The following is a 19,758-nucleotide window of genomic DNA, read 5'->3' as shown; positions in this document are numbered from 1 at the left end:
TGGGAACATGATTGCAGAACTTCTGAGAAAACTTTCCTCATTGTCAAAGAGACACAGGCCAGGCACAGTGGCTCATGCCTGTAATTCCAGCACTTTGGGAGGCTGAGATGGGTGGATCACCTAAGGTCAGGAGTTTGAGACCAACCTGGCCAACATGGTGAAATCCTGTCTCTACTAAAAAATAGAAAAAGTATCTGGGCTTTGTGGTGCATGCCTGTAAACCCAGCTACTCAGGAGGTTGAGGCAGGAGAATTGCTTGAACCCAGAAGGCAGAGGTTGCAGCGAACTAAGATTGCACCACTGCACTCCAGCCTGGGCGACAGAGCTTGACTCTGTCTCAAAAAAAAAAAAAAAAAGACACATAAAAGAGATGGTTAGTCCCTTTCTTTCTACAGAGGTCTGGGTATGATGTTGCTTAGAATCACTATAATCATCTTGCTCCTAGCTCAAAGGCAGTGCTCACAGAATTGTAGAAGAATGGACCGAGAGTTTGAATTTGCTAGAGACTGTCTCTGAACTTTTTGTTATGTGAGATAATACATTTCCTTAATGTTTAAGCCAATTTGAATCACGATTTCCTGTTATTTCCAACTGAAGTCATCCTAACTGATAAAAGAAAGAAAACCCAAAACCTAGGGATGAGAGGTGGGACGTAAATACAAACACACAACTCATTATCAAAAAATAGGGGAAAACTACAATGTACCTCTGCATACCAATAAAATGGATGATTCCTAGGAAAGCAAAAGTTTTCAAAATTGTCTCCCAAGAGAGAGAGAAAATCCTAACCAGACCAAAAATGACAGAAAAAAAAGTTAAATATCTATCACAAAAAAGGTACCAAGCTCATATGATATTATAGAGGAATTCTAAAAGTCCTAAATGAACGAAGAATTGTAACTTGGGAAGCCTCAAAATGACACAGATGTCAAACCTTACCCAAATAATCTATAAATGCCATGCAATTCTACCAATATCTTAATGGTGTTATGGAATTCTTAGGTACATCTGGAAGGGAAGCAGCACAGTAACAGCCAAGAAAACCTTGAAACAAAAGAGTAAGAGAAAACTTGGCCTTCTGTATATCAAAGTACACTGTAAAGTTGCAACAACTAAAAATGTGGTATTGATGTGGAAACAGACAAACAGAACAGTATAACAGAAGAGAGGCCAAAAATAGACCTGTAAGTGGGAATTTAGGTGAAAACTTAGGATTTCAAATCATTAAACTATTCAACAAAGGGTATTGGGACAACTGACTTTCATGTGGAAAAAAATATGTTAGGTTCTCACCTTGCAACAAATCCAAAAATAAGTTCCAGATACAGTAAAGATCTAATATTTTTAAAGCACTTAAGAGTTTTAGATAAATATAATAAGATTTCAAGGGAAATTAATAAATAGAGGATTATCTTTTTGAACTCTTACGATGAAGACCTTCCTAAGCACGTCACATAACCCAGAAACAGTAAAAGTGTCATTCATTAACTCATTCAGTAATAGTGATTGCATGTTCTAGTCTCTGGAATACACCAGTGAATAATACAAACACCCTGCCCACAGTGAGATTACATTTTAGAACATGTAAGTAAATATTTAAGCAAAAAAAAATGCATAAGATAATTACATATAGTGATAGATGCCATGAAGGAAATAAGAGTAATAACTGTGGGAAGGGTAGTCAGGGATGTCCTTACTGAAGAGGATATTTGAAAGAACTCATCAAACTCTGCAGAGCTTGCTCACACAAAGTGCTTATTTAAGAGTATAGCAAGAGAAAGAGAGTCTAGGCAATTATTGGGAGTCCAAGAGATTCCACGTGCAAGCTCCCCAGCATCCTTATGGTCACTGTACCTTATCTGCACTTTTTGTCTGGATTGAATCACCAAGATCCATGCAAGGAATCTTTGGTATGGGAAAGCTCAAAGCAGAGGTTCACAGAGGGATTTTTATGCCCCCTCTGGCTACATAATCAAGCCAACTATCTAAGTGGCTAGGCTTATTGAAAAACTATTGGTAAAGAAACTGACCCTGGGGATCAGGAGTCAAGTTTCAGACTTTCAATAGCATGTCAAGGCCAGGCACAGTGGCTCACACCTGTAATCCCAACACCTTGGGAGGCTAAGTGGGGAGGATCACTTGAGGCTCAGAGTTTGAGATCAGCCTAGGCAACACAGCAAAATCCTGTCTCTGCAAAAAAAAAAATTTTTTTTTTTGAGACCGAGTCTCTCTGTTGCCCAGGCTGGAGTGCAGTGGCATGATCTCGGCTCCCTGCAACCTTTGCCTCCCAGGTTCAAGTGATTCTCATGCCTCAGCCTCCCAAGTAGCTGGGACTACAGTTGTGAGCCACCATGCCTGGCTAATTTTTGTATTTTTAGTAGAGATGGGGTTTTACCATGTTGGCCAGGCTGATCTCGAACTCCTTAGGTGATCCACCCACCTTGGCTTCCCAAAGTGCTGAGATTACAGGCGTGAGCCACTGCGCCAAGCCAAAAAATGTTTAAAAATTAGCCAGGTATTGGGGGAAAATCACCTGAGCCCAGGAGTTTGAGGCTGCAGTGAGCCATGACCCTGCCACTGCTCTCCAGCCTGGGCTATAACCCTATCTCTTAAAAAAAAAGAAAGAAAGAAAGAAAGAAAAGGGAATAGGATAGAAGGGACTGATGACAAAATGGAACTTCTACTTTTTACTCCTTATCTTTCTGTATTATTTGGGCTTACTTGCTTACAATGAGCATACATTATTGCCTGAGTGTATTTATGAACACGTAAAAATATATGACATGATCCAGTTTTTAAAACACAAATACACACCTGCCACCAGACAGGAATGTGGATTGATATCCTTAAATATTAGCATTAATTATTAGCATTTGTGGATTTATGGGTGATCTAATTGTTTCATTTTGCCTATCTGTATCTTAATTTTATAAAAAGAATATATTATTAGTGTAGTGAATAATTTACATATAAATAAAAAGAAATAAGTTACTACTATGTAATTCATAAATAAAGGGACGTACATTGTATCTATGAAAATGGGTAAAGAATAAATACACAAGAAACTCACTAAAGAGGAAATATAAAAGTCTAATCATCTTAAATTCTCTAAATTCCAAAGCACATAGTTTGGCACAAAGTAAGCCCTTAATAACTCAGTAATTTTAATTACTATCCCTTACTACATAACAATGTGTACATATGAAATCTGACTGTGGGACCAGAAAAAGTGAGTATCATAGAAATCCATGGAAACTACCCAGCAAAGAAAGTGGCTGAGTCCTGAATGCAAGACAAATGTTGCACAATGATGCTGTGTTAGAGTCCCAGGAAAATGAAGCCTCTTCAAGGGCACTCACCAAACCCTCAAGGAGACGGCCAGTCATGTTTCTAATCTGCCTGAGATGACCTCTCTGAGAAGGTCACATCCTTCTGGTAACTATATTGGGAGAATAGCAGAGCAGGACATGTCAGCAATCTCCACTTAGGGCTCTTCTGAAGTTTGCCTTCCTGTGAACTTGTGTTGCAAAACACTTTTATTTGCCATAGGAGGAAAGAGAAGAAGACATGGAAACAAGATTACAAGGTCATTGGCAGAAGGGTATAAACATGCCTTGTTGAAATATGGGGATACATTTTGAGAAATGCAGGCAATTTTGTTGTGTGAACATCATAGCATGTACTTATACAAACCTAAATGGTGTAGCCTACTACACACCTAGGCTATATGGTTAGCCTGTTGCTCCTGGGCTACAAACCTATACAGCATGCTACTGTACTGAATACCTTAGGTAATGTAACACAATGGTAAGTACTCATATATCTAAACATATGAATAGAAAAGGTACAGTAGAAATATGATATTATAATCTTATGGGACCACCATCATATATGCAGTCTGTTGTTGAACTCGACTTCATTATGCAGTGCATGACTGTATTCAGTTTTAAGAAGAGGGGCCCCCTACACTCCAAATCCCCATCTCTCCTCTCCCCCACATCTTATCCATTCCTGCCTTCCTAAGAGTCTCATCACTGAAGAGAAACAGACCCCGGGCAGTTCAGTCTACACTCCAACCAATAGTCTTGAGAAGTAAGCAGAATGTTGTTTTTATAATGTTTTATTATAAAAGTAATACACAATCTTTATAGAAAAATAAAGAAAATAAAAATCATCATTAATTTTATCACCCAGAAACAATCACTTTTAATCTGTTGGTAGAGGTTAGTCTGTTTTAACATTTCTGAAATCATATAGATTTACATGATTGTTCTCATGTAACCTGTAACATAAGCATTTCCCATGTTGCTACAATCTGTTAATAGCAGTGGATTGATTAATTGTATTGGCTATGTGGATGTGGAACAGAAGAGTCTTGATGTCAAGAAGGGCTGAGGCACAGAAGGTGCAGTCAGTCATCTGGGACCATACTGTCTGTGACTTTCAGGACCGGGAGCTTCGGGACTCAGGTAGACGACTCTGGAAGAGTCCTTCTTTTTTGGAATGGCAGCATCTCTTTGTCCTCCCCAAGGGGAATTTAGGCCAGGAAATACCAGATCTTTCCCTCTCTGATTTTCTTCTCAAATCCCAGGGCAAGACAATGGAGACTAAATACGGTTCTGGTCATCGGGCTCTATTAATTCTTCCGGAGCATCTGGGTGCATGAGAAGTGAATAGGTGATTGTGTTCTCAGCCTAGAGAAGGAAGAAACCAGCAGTGAGGATCCACAAAGAGGGCCTAGGAAAGAAGGCAATAGAAAAGGCTTCAAGGGAGATAAGAGGGGGAGATGGCTGGGATTCCTTACCCCAACTTTGTCAGCCTCGTCAGGATTAGTGGGATGGGCTGTGGGCAAAAAGAAGAAATATCAGCCAGAGCACTACTGGAGAAGAGGACCCACCTGTGCTGATGCCGAGGCTGCAAAACCAACACCCAAACTAGAGCCACAGCAAGCATTACGCCCTGTCTCAGGCCTCAAGGACAAGCACTGGGTAAATACGGCCTCAATGATCCACACCTGGGGTAGCCCAGCCACAGACTTCCCCACAGGCCACGCTGAAAAAGTGAAGCCATGACTTGGGCCACATCCTTTTCATGGAATTGCTGAGCCTTCCTAGAAGCAAACTAGGCAGCTTTGGGATCTGAGATATTGGGGAAGAGGTTGGGGGTGGCGGTGGGGAGGGGGGTGCCTGGTGTTCAGTATCTGAGTGAAGTAAAGTCCAGATTTTTGCTGACCACATCAGGGAGAGAAGGCTGAGGGTCATTTCCACTAAATGTAGTGCATCTTTGTTGGAACTTGAAAAATTTGGTACTCTGGGGCATTAAAAAGGAAGAGAGAGTGAGTGATAAAGGGAGAAAGGGAGGGGGGGAGGAAGGACGGACTTTCTCTGGTTAGTGTCTGAAACACAGAATTCCCCCATATTTTGTCATGAACTGACTTAGCCAGTGTGAAAAGCAGCCTCGGTATCTGAAAGCCACATTTCTCAGAAGTTGGGAGGAGTCTGAGACAATGCATCTAGTCTCTTCTCTCAAGCCCTGAACACAGAGAACATTTATTGCCATGCTTTAAATTCTGCAGCAAACCACATTCTGAATTCCCATTCTAATACATTCCCCCCAAATCCCAGCAACCCAGCTCTGCCTTTTGGGAAATCATCAGCCCCAGTGCCTGGCTGCATAAATGCCTTGTGAAACGTGCTTCTGTCAGTATAGACAGAACTGCACATCAAGGTGGCTAATCCAGTTGCTTGGACTTCTTTTTTTTTCCAGATCTGCTTTGGCCCTGGTGTGAACGCAGGCTGGTATCCCCTCTGGGCCGGGCCAGCGGACATGTGACCTTGCTGAAAGCACAGCTGGAAGAGTGCTGTTTTGCTCAAGCTCTCAAATCTGTTGGCTCTGCTCTGAGTCGTACTCCAGCCATCTGAGTTGGGGTCTTTCAGGGCCTCTTTTTTCTGCCTGTTCCTACTGTCTTGGAGGCTCCCAGAGAAAGCCCCAGTGTCCTTTGTGCTCTGGCTTTAACCACAGTCTGGAAGTTGCCTGGCATCCTCCTGTTCCCTTACACGCTCACACCTGGGCCAGGGCTTCGATGGCCCCTGGCTCTCAGAATGTCAGACCTAGAAGGGCTGAGAGGTCACCCCGGCCACCCACTCATTTCCCCAGTGAGGAGACTGAACCCCATCAGGGAGACTATCTTGCTCAAGGCTCCATTGTGTGAGGGGGGCAGAACCAGGCTGCCAAAATTCAATCAACCTTGAGCGCGTGGGCATCGGAACCGAGCTTTGCCTGCAGGATAGAGCCCACTAGTGCTCCTAGTCCCCCAGAATTTTCTCAAGCCCAAATCTCCTCTTAGTGTTCCACAGAGAGCTGAGCCTGGCCACTCCGCCCCATCCCTCCACAGAGACAGATTCCTCAGCAAATGCAAGGGTTTCCCGGCCTCATCCTTTTCCCCCTTAGACTCCTGCCTCCCACATCCGATTGGTCTCAGCTTTTTAGCACCTAGCCCTCTCCCCAGCTCTGCCAAAGCTCCACAGAAAGACCAAAGTATCTCTGATTTCCTGCTCTGGAATATCCCCAGAAATTTGGACATAGCCCTCTCCTCTGTATCTAGGACTGGTGTTTCTCTTCTCATCTCCACTGAGGTCCTCCTCAGGGGGGAGTTAGACTCAGAGCTGACCAAGCGATTTGAGCCCCGGCCATGCCCACAGCGCTGCTCCCTCCCCGGCTCCCAGCTGAACTCACACAAGCGCTTTCTTGCCGGCTCCAGTCCAGCCAGCAGCCCTGGTGAGGCATCACCAAATCCCTGAGACAACGCTGTACTCACCTGGTTTCTCAGGGAGGGTCTCTCCCATTTCCCTGCGCTCAGGGTTTCCTGGGAGAGCTGGGAGGGGCACATAGGAGGTTAGTAAGGTTATGGGGTGGAGTCCTCAGGACCAATGACCCAGGCCAGGATTAGATGGGACCAGCTCAGGCCTTCCCTCTGGCAGACGACTCCTGTCCTCCCACCCCCAGCTCCCCTGCTCAGGGACTGCTCCCACCTGGAAAACGGCTGGTCCGGAGACAGATTTCAGCTCATCCATGGGGACACCCAGGAGTGTGAGAAAGGCCACTCCATGGCATCTGTCTGAGGCTTGCTCTGCCTTTTAAAAACACCCCTGTGTCTCAGTCTCTCTATTTCTCTGTATTTACTTATCATCGGTAACTGAGGTCCTGGCTATGAACCAATTGCAAAGTGCTTTGTGAGGTGTTAGTGGGATTATTTCTCTTTCTCAGCAGCTTGCAGCACCCTCTCTACTCCTCCCTCGACCCCCATAGGAGCCCCACCCAGCCTGAGTCCCTGCCTTGACCCCGTGCCTAGAGAGTCCTCCTTCCTAGCTGAGCGCTGCCCTCTCGCACCACCTCCTCCGTGACGGCCACAGCTCCTGTCTGTGTGCTGTTAGTGCCTGCCAGGCGCTGGTGTGACAGTGTCAGCCTCATTCAGCCCCATGGCAATCCTGTGAGGTGAGTCCTGTTAATGTCCCCAGTTTCCACATGAGACAACTGAGGCACAGAGAGGTGGAGAGGCTCACTTGGGTCAAATAGCTGGTACACCGTGGATCCAGATCTGAACCAGGCAGTCCGCGACACTACGCGCACACTCCATCACCACACCACGCTGCTCCGCCCGAGACCTTCTTCAACTGCCTCAGCCCTTGCTGGGCTATGAAGCCTCTTCTGTACTCCTATCCTGGGCTTCTCACGTCCCTACCATTGCTCTTATCCCATCTTATTACAACGACCTAGTTGTACTTCTGTCTTCCTCACAATGCTGAGAACCCCCCGAGAGCAGGGACTGGACTTCATCTTGGCATCACCCACCATGTCTCACACATTTGCCGACACATAAGCCAGTTTGTTCAAGTCTTGTCAAATGAATGATCTGATAAATGCATGAATGACTATAATATAATATGGGCCTAGATCTGAATGCATATCTAGCCCCAAAAGAGGGATTCTGGCAACGTCTGGGTTTAAGGCCTGGGCCAAGTGGAAACTGATAACAAAAGGGACCAGGAGGAGCTACTAACCCGAAATCCGCTTTTTCCTGCAGTAGATCAAGGCCACTACAGCAGCAACAATGGCCGCTACGGCAATCCCAGCGACCACGGCAGCAATGATCCCCATCTGCGAAGAGCTCATGCTGGGCACTAGGGAAGACAGGACGGGCAGAGAGTACTTAGGACAGGCAGCACTCTCCTTGTGCCACCTTCCTCCTCCTCCAGTGCTTGTCACCCAAAGCTCTTCTGTGTCTGAGTCACTCACCCATGCAGCACTCACGACATCCCCAGCCTCATCCGCACGGGGTTTCCGTGGCTGGACTTGCGCCTCCTGCCTACCCAGGTTTCTCCACCAAACTAATAAAGGCACATTAGCGAGTGGGCAGGAGCAGAGGGAAGGGCTCCCCTTAGCCCTCTGGGGCAGTGGGGAGCTGAGTCCTCAGGGGCAGTGGGGAGGGTGGCCCCATAGCTTCCCATAGCTGGAGGCATCATTACTCTATGGAGCACAGCCTTGAACAGTCCACGACATGCCAGGCCTTCTGGAGTGAATGGCTATACCATGAGTCATGAGAAGAAACGAGGGGAACCTCAGCTCTTAAGAATGCCCAGGAGCTTAGGGCACCTCCGCATCAATGAGGGAACTCTGCTTCACTGCCATCTTTAGTCTGGGGCCTGCGTTTCAAAGTGGAACAACAGCCTGGCCACCTATTACTTGAAACCTGAGGACTCCAAGCTCTGGCCCTTACTCCTGCTCATTGGCCAATACTTAGCCAGGTCTCCACAGCTCTCCTTTTTGCTCCAGCACCCAATTTTGCTGCTGTGGCCTTTCTCAGATCTCCACGTAGGCCCATGTGACCTTGGCCCTTGTCCATCCTTCCTCTCTCTCCCTGCATCTTGGCAGACTCCCCATACCTTGGACAGTGATGGTCACAGGCTTGGAAGAGCGCAGCGTGTGGCCTACGCTTCCGGTGCAGTAGTAATCACCACTGTGACTGTGGTTTGCTTGTGGGATGGCGAAGCTTGTGTCCAAACGGGAAAATTTCTTGGATTTTCCATTCTGGAAGAATGTAACTTTGACCAGAGGCTTGTCTTTCCAGCTGTGGCACCTCAGCATGATGGTTTCTCCCTCTTGGAACTCCAACCTAGGGGTCTGGATCGCCAACCACTCTGAAAGATGGAAAAAAACCTAGAGGACCCAGGAGGTCTTCTCTTAGCTCTGAGACTGAGACCTTCCTCACTGGTGGGACATGATAGGCAGAGGGAACAGCTTGGGTTTGAAATCAGACAGTCCTGGACTCTAATGCTGGCTCTGTCATTTATGAACTCTGTAATCTTGGGCAAATAATTTAAGTCTTCTGAGCCTCAGTTTCCTCATTTGTGAAAACGGCACAATAATGTCATATATCTACAATAGCCCCTAGCACATAATAGGTGTTCAGGACACACTCATTTCCTCCTTCTCCCAGCAAGGCAGCTGCAGGCCTGTCCTGCCCAGCAGGCTCTGCAGGAAGAACGTAAGAGACCCGAAGGTGCCGTCTCTTCCATGTCAGGGAGGGAAGGAGAAATCCCACCTGACCCAGGAGACTGCATATCAGGATGACATATGCCTTTGTGGGCAGTAGAGTCATGAACCTGCAACAAATATTACCTGATGAATGCTATTTGATAAATTTACTTGGGGAATATTCATAAACGTGGAGCTTCTCTCCAGCGGGGTCTTTGTCTAAAGGCAGCAGTGTCACCAGTGGGTCATTCGTTTGCTGTGTACTTTTGAAGAAAATTTGCTGTTCAGGTGAAGGGAGAGGACTAAGTGAAAAGTAACAAGGAAAATGTTCATCATCATCTCATTGTAACTTTGCTTTACAGAGAGCCACTTTTCACTGGGAGCTTTGTCAGATCATCAGCCTCTCCAGCAAAATATTTATTAAGCCCTGCCCAGTTTCGGGTGCTGGAGATACAAAGACAGATAAGACAGAACTTTCACCTCAGGTTGTCCACAGGCTGGTGGAAGAGAAAGAGAAGAGCACTCAGCACCGTGAGGAAGTAGAGAAGGGGCATGGAGGGTGGGGAGGTCCCTGCGGGCAGGGAAACACGAGGCGTTTGTGCCCCAAGGAGCAGGTGAGGAAACAGAAACTCAAGCGTTAACTGAATTCATCAAGTGTGTGTAGTGAGTCATTTCCAGGGCTAGGATTCATGGTGGTCTGTTTGTGCTTTTCAATTCTGCCATTAAAATGGAAATGGGTTTTATGCAGTAGGGATTTCCTTCTGCTTCGCTCACACTTGGCTGCTTGTTTGTGGCCTTGTAACCATCTTCTGTTCAATCACAACTGAGGCAAAAACGACCACTGATATTTGCTGAGGAAATTTTGAGGAATATGCACCCCCAGCATGCATGCTAAGCAAAGGGGTGGGAGAAATGGGAAAAAAGTGAGCAACTCACAGCAATGCTTCCCACGAAGCACGCCACCCCTCCTTCCTGCAAACCTCTGCCTGTAAACAGATTTCATCCGTCCTGGCCCTCCCAGGTCCACCCCAGGGCCTTCCTCCACTGACCGGAAAGCACAGTCAGATGCACAGGGTCGCTGAGGCTGGTCCGGCCGGTCTGGCACCTGTATTCCCCGCTGTGGTTGTTGTTGGCCTGGAAGCTGTAGCTGGGCTGCATTTGGGTGGGGATGAGAGTCCCATTGTGGAACCACTGAGTGGAGTCGCTCTCAGGGCTGTGAGCCCCCTGGCACGTCAGAGTCACAGAGTCCTCCTGGAGCACGTTGATCCAGGGGGGCTCGAGCTTCAGCACAGCCTTCGGGGGAGCTGCTGAGAGGCAGAGAGTGGCGGGTAGCGTGAGGAACAGGGAGCCCAAGAGCCTGAGCAGGCCCTGAATCTCAAAGAAGCACCTGTGGTCCTACTGGGGACACCAAAACCTGTCAGGTCCAGAACGGTTCTGCAACTGAAGGCAGTGGCTTTTGCTCATACATCCTACCACAGGGCCCCAAGGAACCCAGGGACTCAGACTGGGCAACAGGGATGAGGGAGGGAGCGGGCAAGAGAAACACCCCAGAAACACACATACTTCGCCAAGAGATATCCTCACCAGTTCCTGCTCTCCCCCAACCAGCCTCCCCCCACCACCACACACAGACACTCCATGCATACATACTCTTTTGAGACTAACTTTTCTCCCTGATAAGCAGAGGCATTTGGATACTAGTGGGTAAGTTTTCTCCCGGGCTGGCTCAAGATAAGTGGGGGGTCTGGTGGAGATAACAGGCGTGGGAGTCAGATATTAGGTTTCTGTTCTGACCTAACGTCTTCTGTATCCTTTTAAAAAGAGGTCAAGATGGTCTATGCTCGCACCCAAGCATAGTCGAGCCTCTCTGGCCTCAGAAGGATAAAGAGAGAGGGAGAAAAGCCAGAGGGCCAGTCCTGGGGTGGTGGAGGCTGATGGCACAAACACAGAAGTGTCCAGCAAAGTGTAGCCAGAGGTATGCAGAGACCGCTCTCTGCCAGGGAACAGGTCTTGAAGCTCTCAGAGACATGTACAGTCGAGGATTTAGCAACACAGGGGGACAACATACGAAGGCCATGTGACTTTGCATGTGCCTGAATTTTGTTTGGGGAGAGGAAGCTCTTGGTTTTATTTGGACAGAGGAAAGCAGCTGAGAGAGAGGTCAGAGTTCTCATTTTCTGCAACAACTCCCCCATGGAAGGAGGGAAAGGAAGGAGGAAAGCAGAAGAGGGAGCAGGAGATCCTTCAGGAGCGATTGCCCTTTCCTGGCCCTGACTTCGTACTGGGCTCAGTTGCTGGTGCATTTAGAGCACCTCCAGACAGGGCACTGGGAGGAGAGGAAAAGGGGGGCTGGAGGAAGGAGAGGCTGTGGGTGGAGTCCCAGCAACAGGAGCTGTAAGACAGAAAGCAAAGATCAGCCCGCAGTGGAGCATCTGCACTGACACCTGCCCGCAGTGGCCCAGAGACTGCCCAGGCCCAGCACACCCTTCATCTACAGCACAGCCCTCACTCCATATCCCCTGGGACTGCCTGGGTGAGCTGCACTTTCAGAAGAACCGAGAACTCCTTCCCAGTAGCATACGAAAATGAAATAAAATTATATAACACCCCCGTCCACCTGTTTTGTGACATTTTCCTTTGGCTTACCCCTCTTGACTGATTAAAATAAAAAATACCTCTGGAAAGAGGTCTCTGTTGGGCTTTACATATGATTTATGCATCAGCGTAAATAATTTTCCTAGAGTTTATCCTGAGAGCAAGATTTGTTATTTTGTTGGGAGGGGGTAGAGATTGCACAGATAATCCATAATCACTGCAGAAAAATAGAAAATACACAGGAGCAAAATATTATCACCTTGGCGTACATCCTGTTGGATTTTTTTCTGTGATCACACACACACACACACACACGCTGTCCACATACAGACATACATGAGTAGTAAATGAAGACATATTCTAAAAACTGTTCTCTAACCTGATTTTTCACTGAGCAATGCAAGTTCTAGTAGATGAATCTGTTTCTATGTTGTCATTTTGTTTTATTTTATTAATTTTTGTGTGGGAGGGACTGGAGGAACAGGGTCTCACTCTGTTGCCCAGGCTGGAGTGCAGTGGTGCAATCTCAGCTCACTGCAACCTCCGCCTCCCAGGTTCAAGCAATTCACCTGCCTCAGCCTTCCAAGAACTGGGATTAGCAGCCTGCGCTACCACACCCAGCTAAGTTTTGTATTTTTACATATAGAGACGGGTTTCACCATGTTGGCCAGGCTGGTGTCGAACTCCTGACCTCAAGTGATCTGCCCACCTCGGCCTCCCAAAGTTCTGGGATTATAGGCATGAGCCACTGCGCCCCGCCCATGTTGTCATTTTAAATGGCTGCACTATATCCTACTATTTGGCTCTCCTGTGATCTATTTAACAACCCTATTGCTTGGCATTTAGGTCTTCCAGCTTTTTGCTGTTGAAATATCTAATACAAGGAGATTTTTAAAAGAGACTGCAGAAGGACACGAGATCTGTGACTTCATGTAGGGGTAGGGGGATGCCACTGGGTGAAGAAGAGAGCTTCCCTAGTGGAGGCAAAGTGTGGGCCTAGGTGGGTAAAGATTTGTAGGTGCCATTATTGGGTAAAGAAGCAAAGCTGGGTTCTTACGTGAATCAGAGCCCTGTGTGTGTGTGTGTGTGTGTGTGTGTGTGTGTGTCCGTTTGTCCATTGGTGAGGGTTTTCTCTTGCATCTGGGCTAAGAGAAAGTCGAGAAGCTTCTAGGTGCAAGTATGTTTTCAGGGACAAAAGCATGGAAGGAAATGGAAGCAGACCGAGGGGCGAGAAGGGGGCAATGCGGAGAGAGTGTTGACTTCAAAGTATAGAGAGAACTGGATTCTGGTCCTGATGCTCCCATGTCTCGATATATACGCTATATACACTTTGACCAATCACTTCCTTCCTTTGCAACGCAACATGAATCAACAAACCTGAACTGGCTTCCTACTGTCCTGCAATGCACGCTGAGTCCACCTAAGGGAAAATAAATTAAGTCCCTACCCCCACTGAGGACAAGACTCTAACGGTGGAGATAAGCACACGTGTAATCTGATGTCAAAGAGATGCACTTATTGCCGTTAGAGGAATATGGATAAAATGCTATGGAAGTTTAGAGAAAGAAAAGAGCCCAGAGCTCTGTGTTTGGGAGGGTTTGGGGTTCGTAAGGAAGGAAATCCCACGGAGAAGATGGGACCTTCCAGGACTGATAGGATTTCAGCAGAGAGGGAAGAGGTATTCAATGGGAAGGAGCAGCAGGTACTTGGCAACATTCCCAGCAAGCTGCAGCCCAGCTTCTACTTGATTTCTGGTCTCTCCTCAAGCATTTCCAATAATAAGGGACAAAGCAGGAAAGGAAGGTAGAAGTCATACTCGGGAGGGCTCGTAGTGCCAGGTGGTGTGACAGTGGGGAAAAAGCACATACTGAGTTTAAATGCTGACTCCATTACTGCTAAGTGACCTTCCACAAATTACTTAACTTTTTCTCTGCTTCAGTTTTCTTGCTTGTAAATGAAAATAATCACAGCAGTATCTATTTCATATGCTTGTTGTAAGATTAAATGAGATAATACAGATAAGGCATTTAGTGAGCCAAATGGCATATGGTGAATTCCAAATAAATTTAAGTTAATTTTATATAAGTTCGCTCCTTGATTCAGTATACATTGGCAAGTCACTTAGAATTTTCAAATTGGAGCTGAAAGTGCAGTGCCAAATAGATTGGAACAGGGTAAATGCCAAAGAGATTAATTAAGAAAGAAACTAATTGTGATGGAAGAATGAAGTCAGAGAAAAAGAAAAAAAAAAAACAGAGAGAGAGATGACTGCAGTGATCCAGAATATGTGGATAACCTATCAAGCATCTGGCCTCTTCATAACTTAAACTACTCATAATTAGTAAATTTACTTTCTTTGGAGATGAACGTTCTCTTCTCAAGTACAGCTGCCCGAATAATCTTTGACCTTATCAAGAACCCCAAAGCATCCGTCTTACCACTGTCTGTCCTCGAGCCCATGTTTGCCTGCGCTTCCCACCCACCCCTATCCAGCTTGAGTTCAATGAGGCGTCATTATAATTACCTCTTTGCTAATCCCCTTAACCTCCTTGCCTTTCTATCTCCACCGAATGCACCTGTACTCTCCATGCCTTGACTTGCTCAGCTGCGTGTTACCGAGATTACCATACAAGAAGGCAAATTGTTGACGCAGTAAATTTACGATCACGGCATTCGAAAGGACACAGAGCTGCCATTGTGGCACTTTCCTCCAAGAAATTTGCTCCGCTACTCTGAGTAGTGACATTCATCTTTTCCTCATTCCCCAAACTTTCCCGTCCCACCCTCTGTCTCCAGTCCCCTCTCATTTTTAGCTTTTTGCCTTTCCTCATATTTCACAGAGAAAACAAAAGAGGTTACACAGAAGATCTCATGTCATCCCCTGACTAAATCTACCAGTCTATTTGCATCTCTTCCTGTCTTCTCCTTCCTTGCATTTCATTGGAGAAAGTATCCCTCCTCCTGTCTATGGTCAGTCTCAGCGCAAGTACTCTGATCCCGTTCCCTTTAATCCTCTCAAGGATTTCCCTGTTATTTACTTTCTCTTCTGCATCACCAGTTACTTCCTGTTAGCCGGATCTTCCCATCAATGGTAAATTTATTTCAGTATCTTCCATTAAAAACAAAAAAACTATTCCTTGACAATTCCAGCTACTGCCCCATTTCTCTTGTCCTTTTTTTTTTTTTTTAAGATGAAGTCTCACTCTGTCACCCAGGCTGGAGTGCAGTGAAATGATCTCAACTGACTGCAACCTCCACCTCCTAGGTTCAAGTGACTCTCCTGCCTCAGCCTCTCGAGCAGCTGGGATTACAGGCTTGCACCACCATGACCAGCTAATTTTTGTATTTTTAGTAGAGATGGTGTTTCACCATGTTGGCCAAGCTGGTCTTGAACTCCTGACCTCAAGTGATCCACCCACCTTGGCCTCCCAAAGTGCTGGGATTACAGGCTTGAGCCATCGTGCCCGACCTCTCTCGTCTCTTTCACAACTAAACTTCTCCATTGTTTTTCTTACATAGGCTGTCCTCATTTCTACTCTTCCTGTTCACTGTCTAATTCTCTACAATATGGACTCAGCCCTCAGCAGTCCACTAGAACTTTTCTTGTCAAAATCACCAATGGCTGTGTGTTGTCATATCAACTGGTCACATTCTGTTTCTCTCCCAGTCTTCCGCATGTCAATGTCTATCTTCATTATCCACCCAGCTACACAGGCCAGAAACCTGCAAATCATCTTTTAACGTGTCTCCCCAAAACCAGCCCCCTCCACACCAGGAATTCTTGTTGATTCTCCTTCCAACTTAGACCTTGAACCCACTAACTTCTCTTCACCCCCATTATAGCCATGATGACTCAGTTTAGGTCACCATTAGCTTTTTCCTATATCTCAATTTGTCCCCTCGCTTCTTATGTTCCCCCTACAACCCCTTTTCCACAAAGAAGTTAGTTATTAAAAAAAAAAAAAATGGAACAGATGATGTCACTCCCCGGCTTACAAGCCTCTAGTTGCCTTTCTTTGCTCTTAAAATAAAATGGAAATGGCCTACAAGCCCTACCCGATGGGGTCCGTGCTCACCTCTCCAGCCTCACCTCAGATCCCTCTTCCGCTACTCATTGAGCTCCATGATCGCTGGCCCTCCTGACATTGTTCAAATTCGGGTCTTTTCTGTATGCCAATTCCTCTACCCTAATGTGTCCCTGATCATCAAATGGCTAAATCCTTACCACGCTGAAAGCGTCAGCTTCAATGATACCGCCTCGGAAAACTCTGCATAACATTCTGTTTAAAGTAGGCTGCTCTCTGGTCTCCCCACAACTAATCTTATCACAATACAGCGTTTACATCTTCATAGCCCTTTTCAATTTGTACTTACGCCTTTTCGTTTGTTTACTTAGTGTCTATATCCCTCAGTAGAATATAAATTCAAAGAGAGCAGTAGCCATTTAATTTTCTGTGTCGTTGCTCTGGAAAGCATTCACTGGTGGGAGATAAGAGAGCCCAGAGTTGTATTGACAATAGGAAGTGAAGAAGAGGAAACAGATGCAAAAGAAGTTTAAGTGGCAGAGAGAAGTTGGCATCTTGGGTGATTTAAGTTGGATAACTAGGAAAAGGGTGGCTGCGCTTATGCAAATACAAACGCTAGGAGAAGAAAAACATTTGTAAGGAGGACGTGATAAGTTGGATTTTGAATATGTTTTGTTTTGGGGCTGGTGAATCATTTTAGAGGTGCCCAGTCATCAGTGGAAATGTAAAATTATACTTGACAGAAGCAAGCAAAAGAAATAGGTTTAGGAGTTATTGACATAGAAGCGGTAGCTAAAAACCTGAGAACGTAGGATTGGCAAGAGGGGCGGCGTAGTGGAGAGAGGGTCAAAAAGAAGAGGAGAAGAGGAAGAGAGAGAGAGAAAAAGAAAGCGATGAGGAAAGGAGAAGTCACTATCCATTCCACATTTATTCCATATTAATAAATACCAAATATGTTCCTACCCGACGTACGACCGCTTCACAGTAAGTACATTGACCTGTACTTCCAGTCAGGAAAGCTGTCGGTCATGTTCACTGATAAGCCTCTAAGTCCTAGAACGGTGCCTACACATAGAATTTGGAGAATCAGCAGGAGCAAAAGTGGTAGAAACAGAAAGTGCAGTGCACATACTGCCTGGCTGTAGAAGATCCATTTGCAGTGCAGTGGGGAACACCGTTAGCAGGGGAGAATTAGAGTTTTTGCAGTAGGCAACTGAGCAGCACGGAAGGCATGTATGAAGTGCACCGCCACAGCCATAGCTGGCCCTGAAGATGCCATGGTCCTCGTGTGCAGCATGGATGCAGGGGAGGGGAGAAGGGAGCAACCGAGACTCCATCAGAGGGTGCTACAAAAATTGAGTTATCAAGTGATGAAGACCTAAATGTGGAAGCCCCCATAAGAATGGAGAAAAATGGGGTAAATCTTTGATGACTTAGCAAAAGGGAAATGGAAGAAAATACCAAAGATCTTTCCCAGGAGTCTTGCCCAGGCGACCGGCACATCGGTGGCACTAGTAGCAGAGATAGAGAAGTGCATCACTTCTCTATGCCTGGGTGTCTCCACGTGAAAAATGAGGTAGTTCACTCTACCTTCTCCTCTACTTTAATCCATTCCATCCATTCACAGCGGAATACTCTCTCTTCCTGACCTCTGCCTCCTGTAGCACAGTATCAACCCGCATTGATAGCCAAGAGCCGAGGGCCCCAGAGCTGATCAGATTTCACTAGCAATCATAGCACACGACTTGGATAAGTGGCAGTATGCTGTCCTCTGGGATGTGAGGGTGGAAGCCCCAGGAATTGAACCTGAAGAGATAGTCCTGGCAGTAGGTCTCCCTACCTGGCCTCCCCTAGGCTTTTCCAACCATCCAGCATGATCAGTCCCTGTCCCCTGCCCAGCAGCTGAGAACATGGTCAGAAAAACACCCTCCATGTTGGTCTAAGACCCTGGCTTTCTTGCTGATCAGATTCAGGATCTCCCCTTCATGGTCTGTGTAGTAAAAAGAAGCATGCCTGATTTCTCTGGTCCCACAGCGGATGACTCCGGACTTACCCATGTTTGTGTATTCTGAGAGCCCCTGTTCCCCGGATAACCCAGAGCTCCCTGTGCTTCTGCCCAGGGGAATATCCTTACACATGAACACAATGGGCTTCTGCTGCATGAAGTGGTTTCAGGGGCACAGAGAATGGCTACTGTCATCTCCTTCCAAAAAATTCATCTTATGACTTCCTCCCTACCCTTTATCTAAGGGAGCACTGGCCCTATTGCCTAAGATTTGGTCTCTTATGAAACACAAATTTCAAAGAAGGCAAACACTCTGGCCATTCATTTGTCATTCAAATGTAGGTTACTAGACTTTCCTCAGAGTGGGTTCTGATGTGGGAAGTAACAGAACGTCAAAAGGCTTGGTGCTCACTGAGATTGGGTAAAAGATGCTGAAAAAACCCGAACTCTGCCACATTGGATGCCTTTCCAAAGCCAGCAGGATTCTCAGGGATTCATCTTCACCAGCCTGCCTTCCCTCCCCTGGGTGTGCTGACAGGCTTCCCATGCCACCCCTCATCCTGGCCCAGGCTCAGCCCCAACTGAGGTTCCTGCTCCTCTCTCCCTCCTGGGGGCCCTGACTCACCTAGGAATAGCACAGCTGTCCAGAGAAGCATGTGGCCCCAAGTCTGGGGGCACTTGTAGTCAGCCCAGTCACTCTCACTGGCAAGGACAGGTAAGAATGACAGGATTTCCATCACCCCCCGGAGCGAGCTGGCGCCCACAGCACAGCAGTCACAGCCTTCTCTCCAAGCTTGGCAGATTCTACCCCAGAGGGCAAACAAATTCTGGAGTCTGAAAGAGGAAGTGAAAAGAAATGTTCTGTTTTATCATAGGCTCCTCCCTTTCCACCCTCTTTCCTCTCAATCGTTCCCTCCTAGAAGATTCAGAGCTTCCCAGAATAAATCTGGCTTAGCCCGTGTTCAAAGTCACAGAAATTTTAGAAACTGGGGAAGCAACTCCTTTCTTCTTCCTCTGAGGCCACAGCTGGCCTGGGTCTCTGGGAGAAAGAGGGAAATGGTCACCAAAACTCAGCTCGGAACCTCCCGTCTCAGTCCCTATCCTCCTGAAAAAGGGTGATGGAAGACAGCATGCACCAGCAATCTTCTAGTATTTCTACCTTCCTTTGGAGACCCAGGCACTAGAATCCGGACTCCTCCTGAAATTGAGCATGGGGGCTCCAGGCCACCTACCATTATTTAATTTGCTCTATTATCACAATCTTGGACTCGCTTTTGGGTTGTGGAACGAGGACAGGGAGGTGTGTCAGGATGGCGATAGAATGACCACACTCATCCTCACTATTCCCCTGCTGTCATTCATTCTTTTACTTTTTCATTCTTCCATTCAGTGCATATCCCAATAAATATCTATTGAGCACCAATCTGTGCCCTGGTTTTTTATCTTGGTCATTTTTGCCATCCTCATTTCTATCCCCGTTCTCACTGGAATGGCATGGTGAAAGATCATGGGCTTTGGAGCTGTGTTAAGCTTAGGTTTGAATGCCAGGTGGCTTCTCAGAGTTTCAGGTTCCAAATCTCTAAAAATGAATATTATTGT

General features: G+C 46.5%; 1 protein-coding gene across 2 annotated transcripts; it reads right to left on the bottom strand.

Moving 5' to 3' along the window:
- Nucleotides 1-4,110: 4,110 nt before the first annotated feature.
- FCGR2B (Fc gamma receptor IIb) lies at nt 4,111-18,993 on the bottom strand. 2 transcript variants are annotated; one of them, XM_064370858.1, is made up of 8 exons: nt 18,785-18,993; nt 11,909-11,926; nt 10,584-10,844; nt 8,943-9,197; nt 8,061-8,180; nt 6,818-6,874; nt 4,805-4,842; nt 4,111-4,694 (listed from the first exon to the last, which is right to left on the bottom strand). In XM_064370858.1, exons 1-8 carry the CDS (start codon nt 18,894-18,896, stop codon nt 4,608-4,610), a joined length of 948 nt encoding a protein of 315 aa, XP_064226928.1. In that variant the 5' UTR covers nt 18,897-18,993; the 3' UTR covers nt 4,111-4,607. The 2 variants fall into 2 exon arrangements, with proteins under 2 accessions (XP_064226928.1, XP_064226929.1); XM_064370859.1 differs by lacking the exon at nt 6,818-6,874.
- Nucleotides 18,994-19,758: the final 765 nt, after the last annotated feature.

This window comes from Aotus nancymaae, unplaced genomic scaffold (assembly GCF_030222135.1).
Source record: "Aotus nancymaae isolate 86718 unplaced genomic scaffold, 86718_ANA_hifiasm-v0.15.2.pri h1tg000108l, whole genome shotgun sequence".
Lineage (NCBI taxonomy): Eukaryota > Metazoa > Chordata > Mammalia > Primates > Aotidae > Aotus > Aotus nancymaae.
Note: the sequence above shows the minus strand (reverse complement) of the source record. Positions and strands in the feature narration are given on the sequence as shown.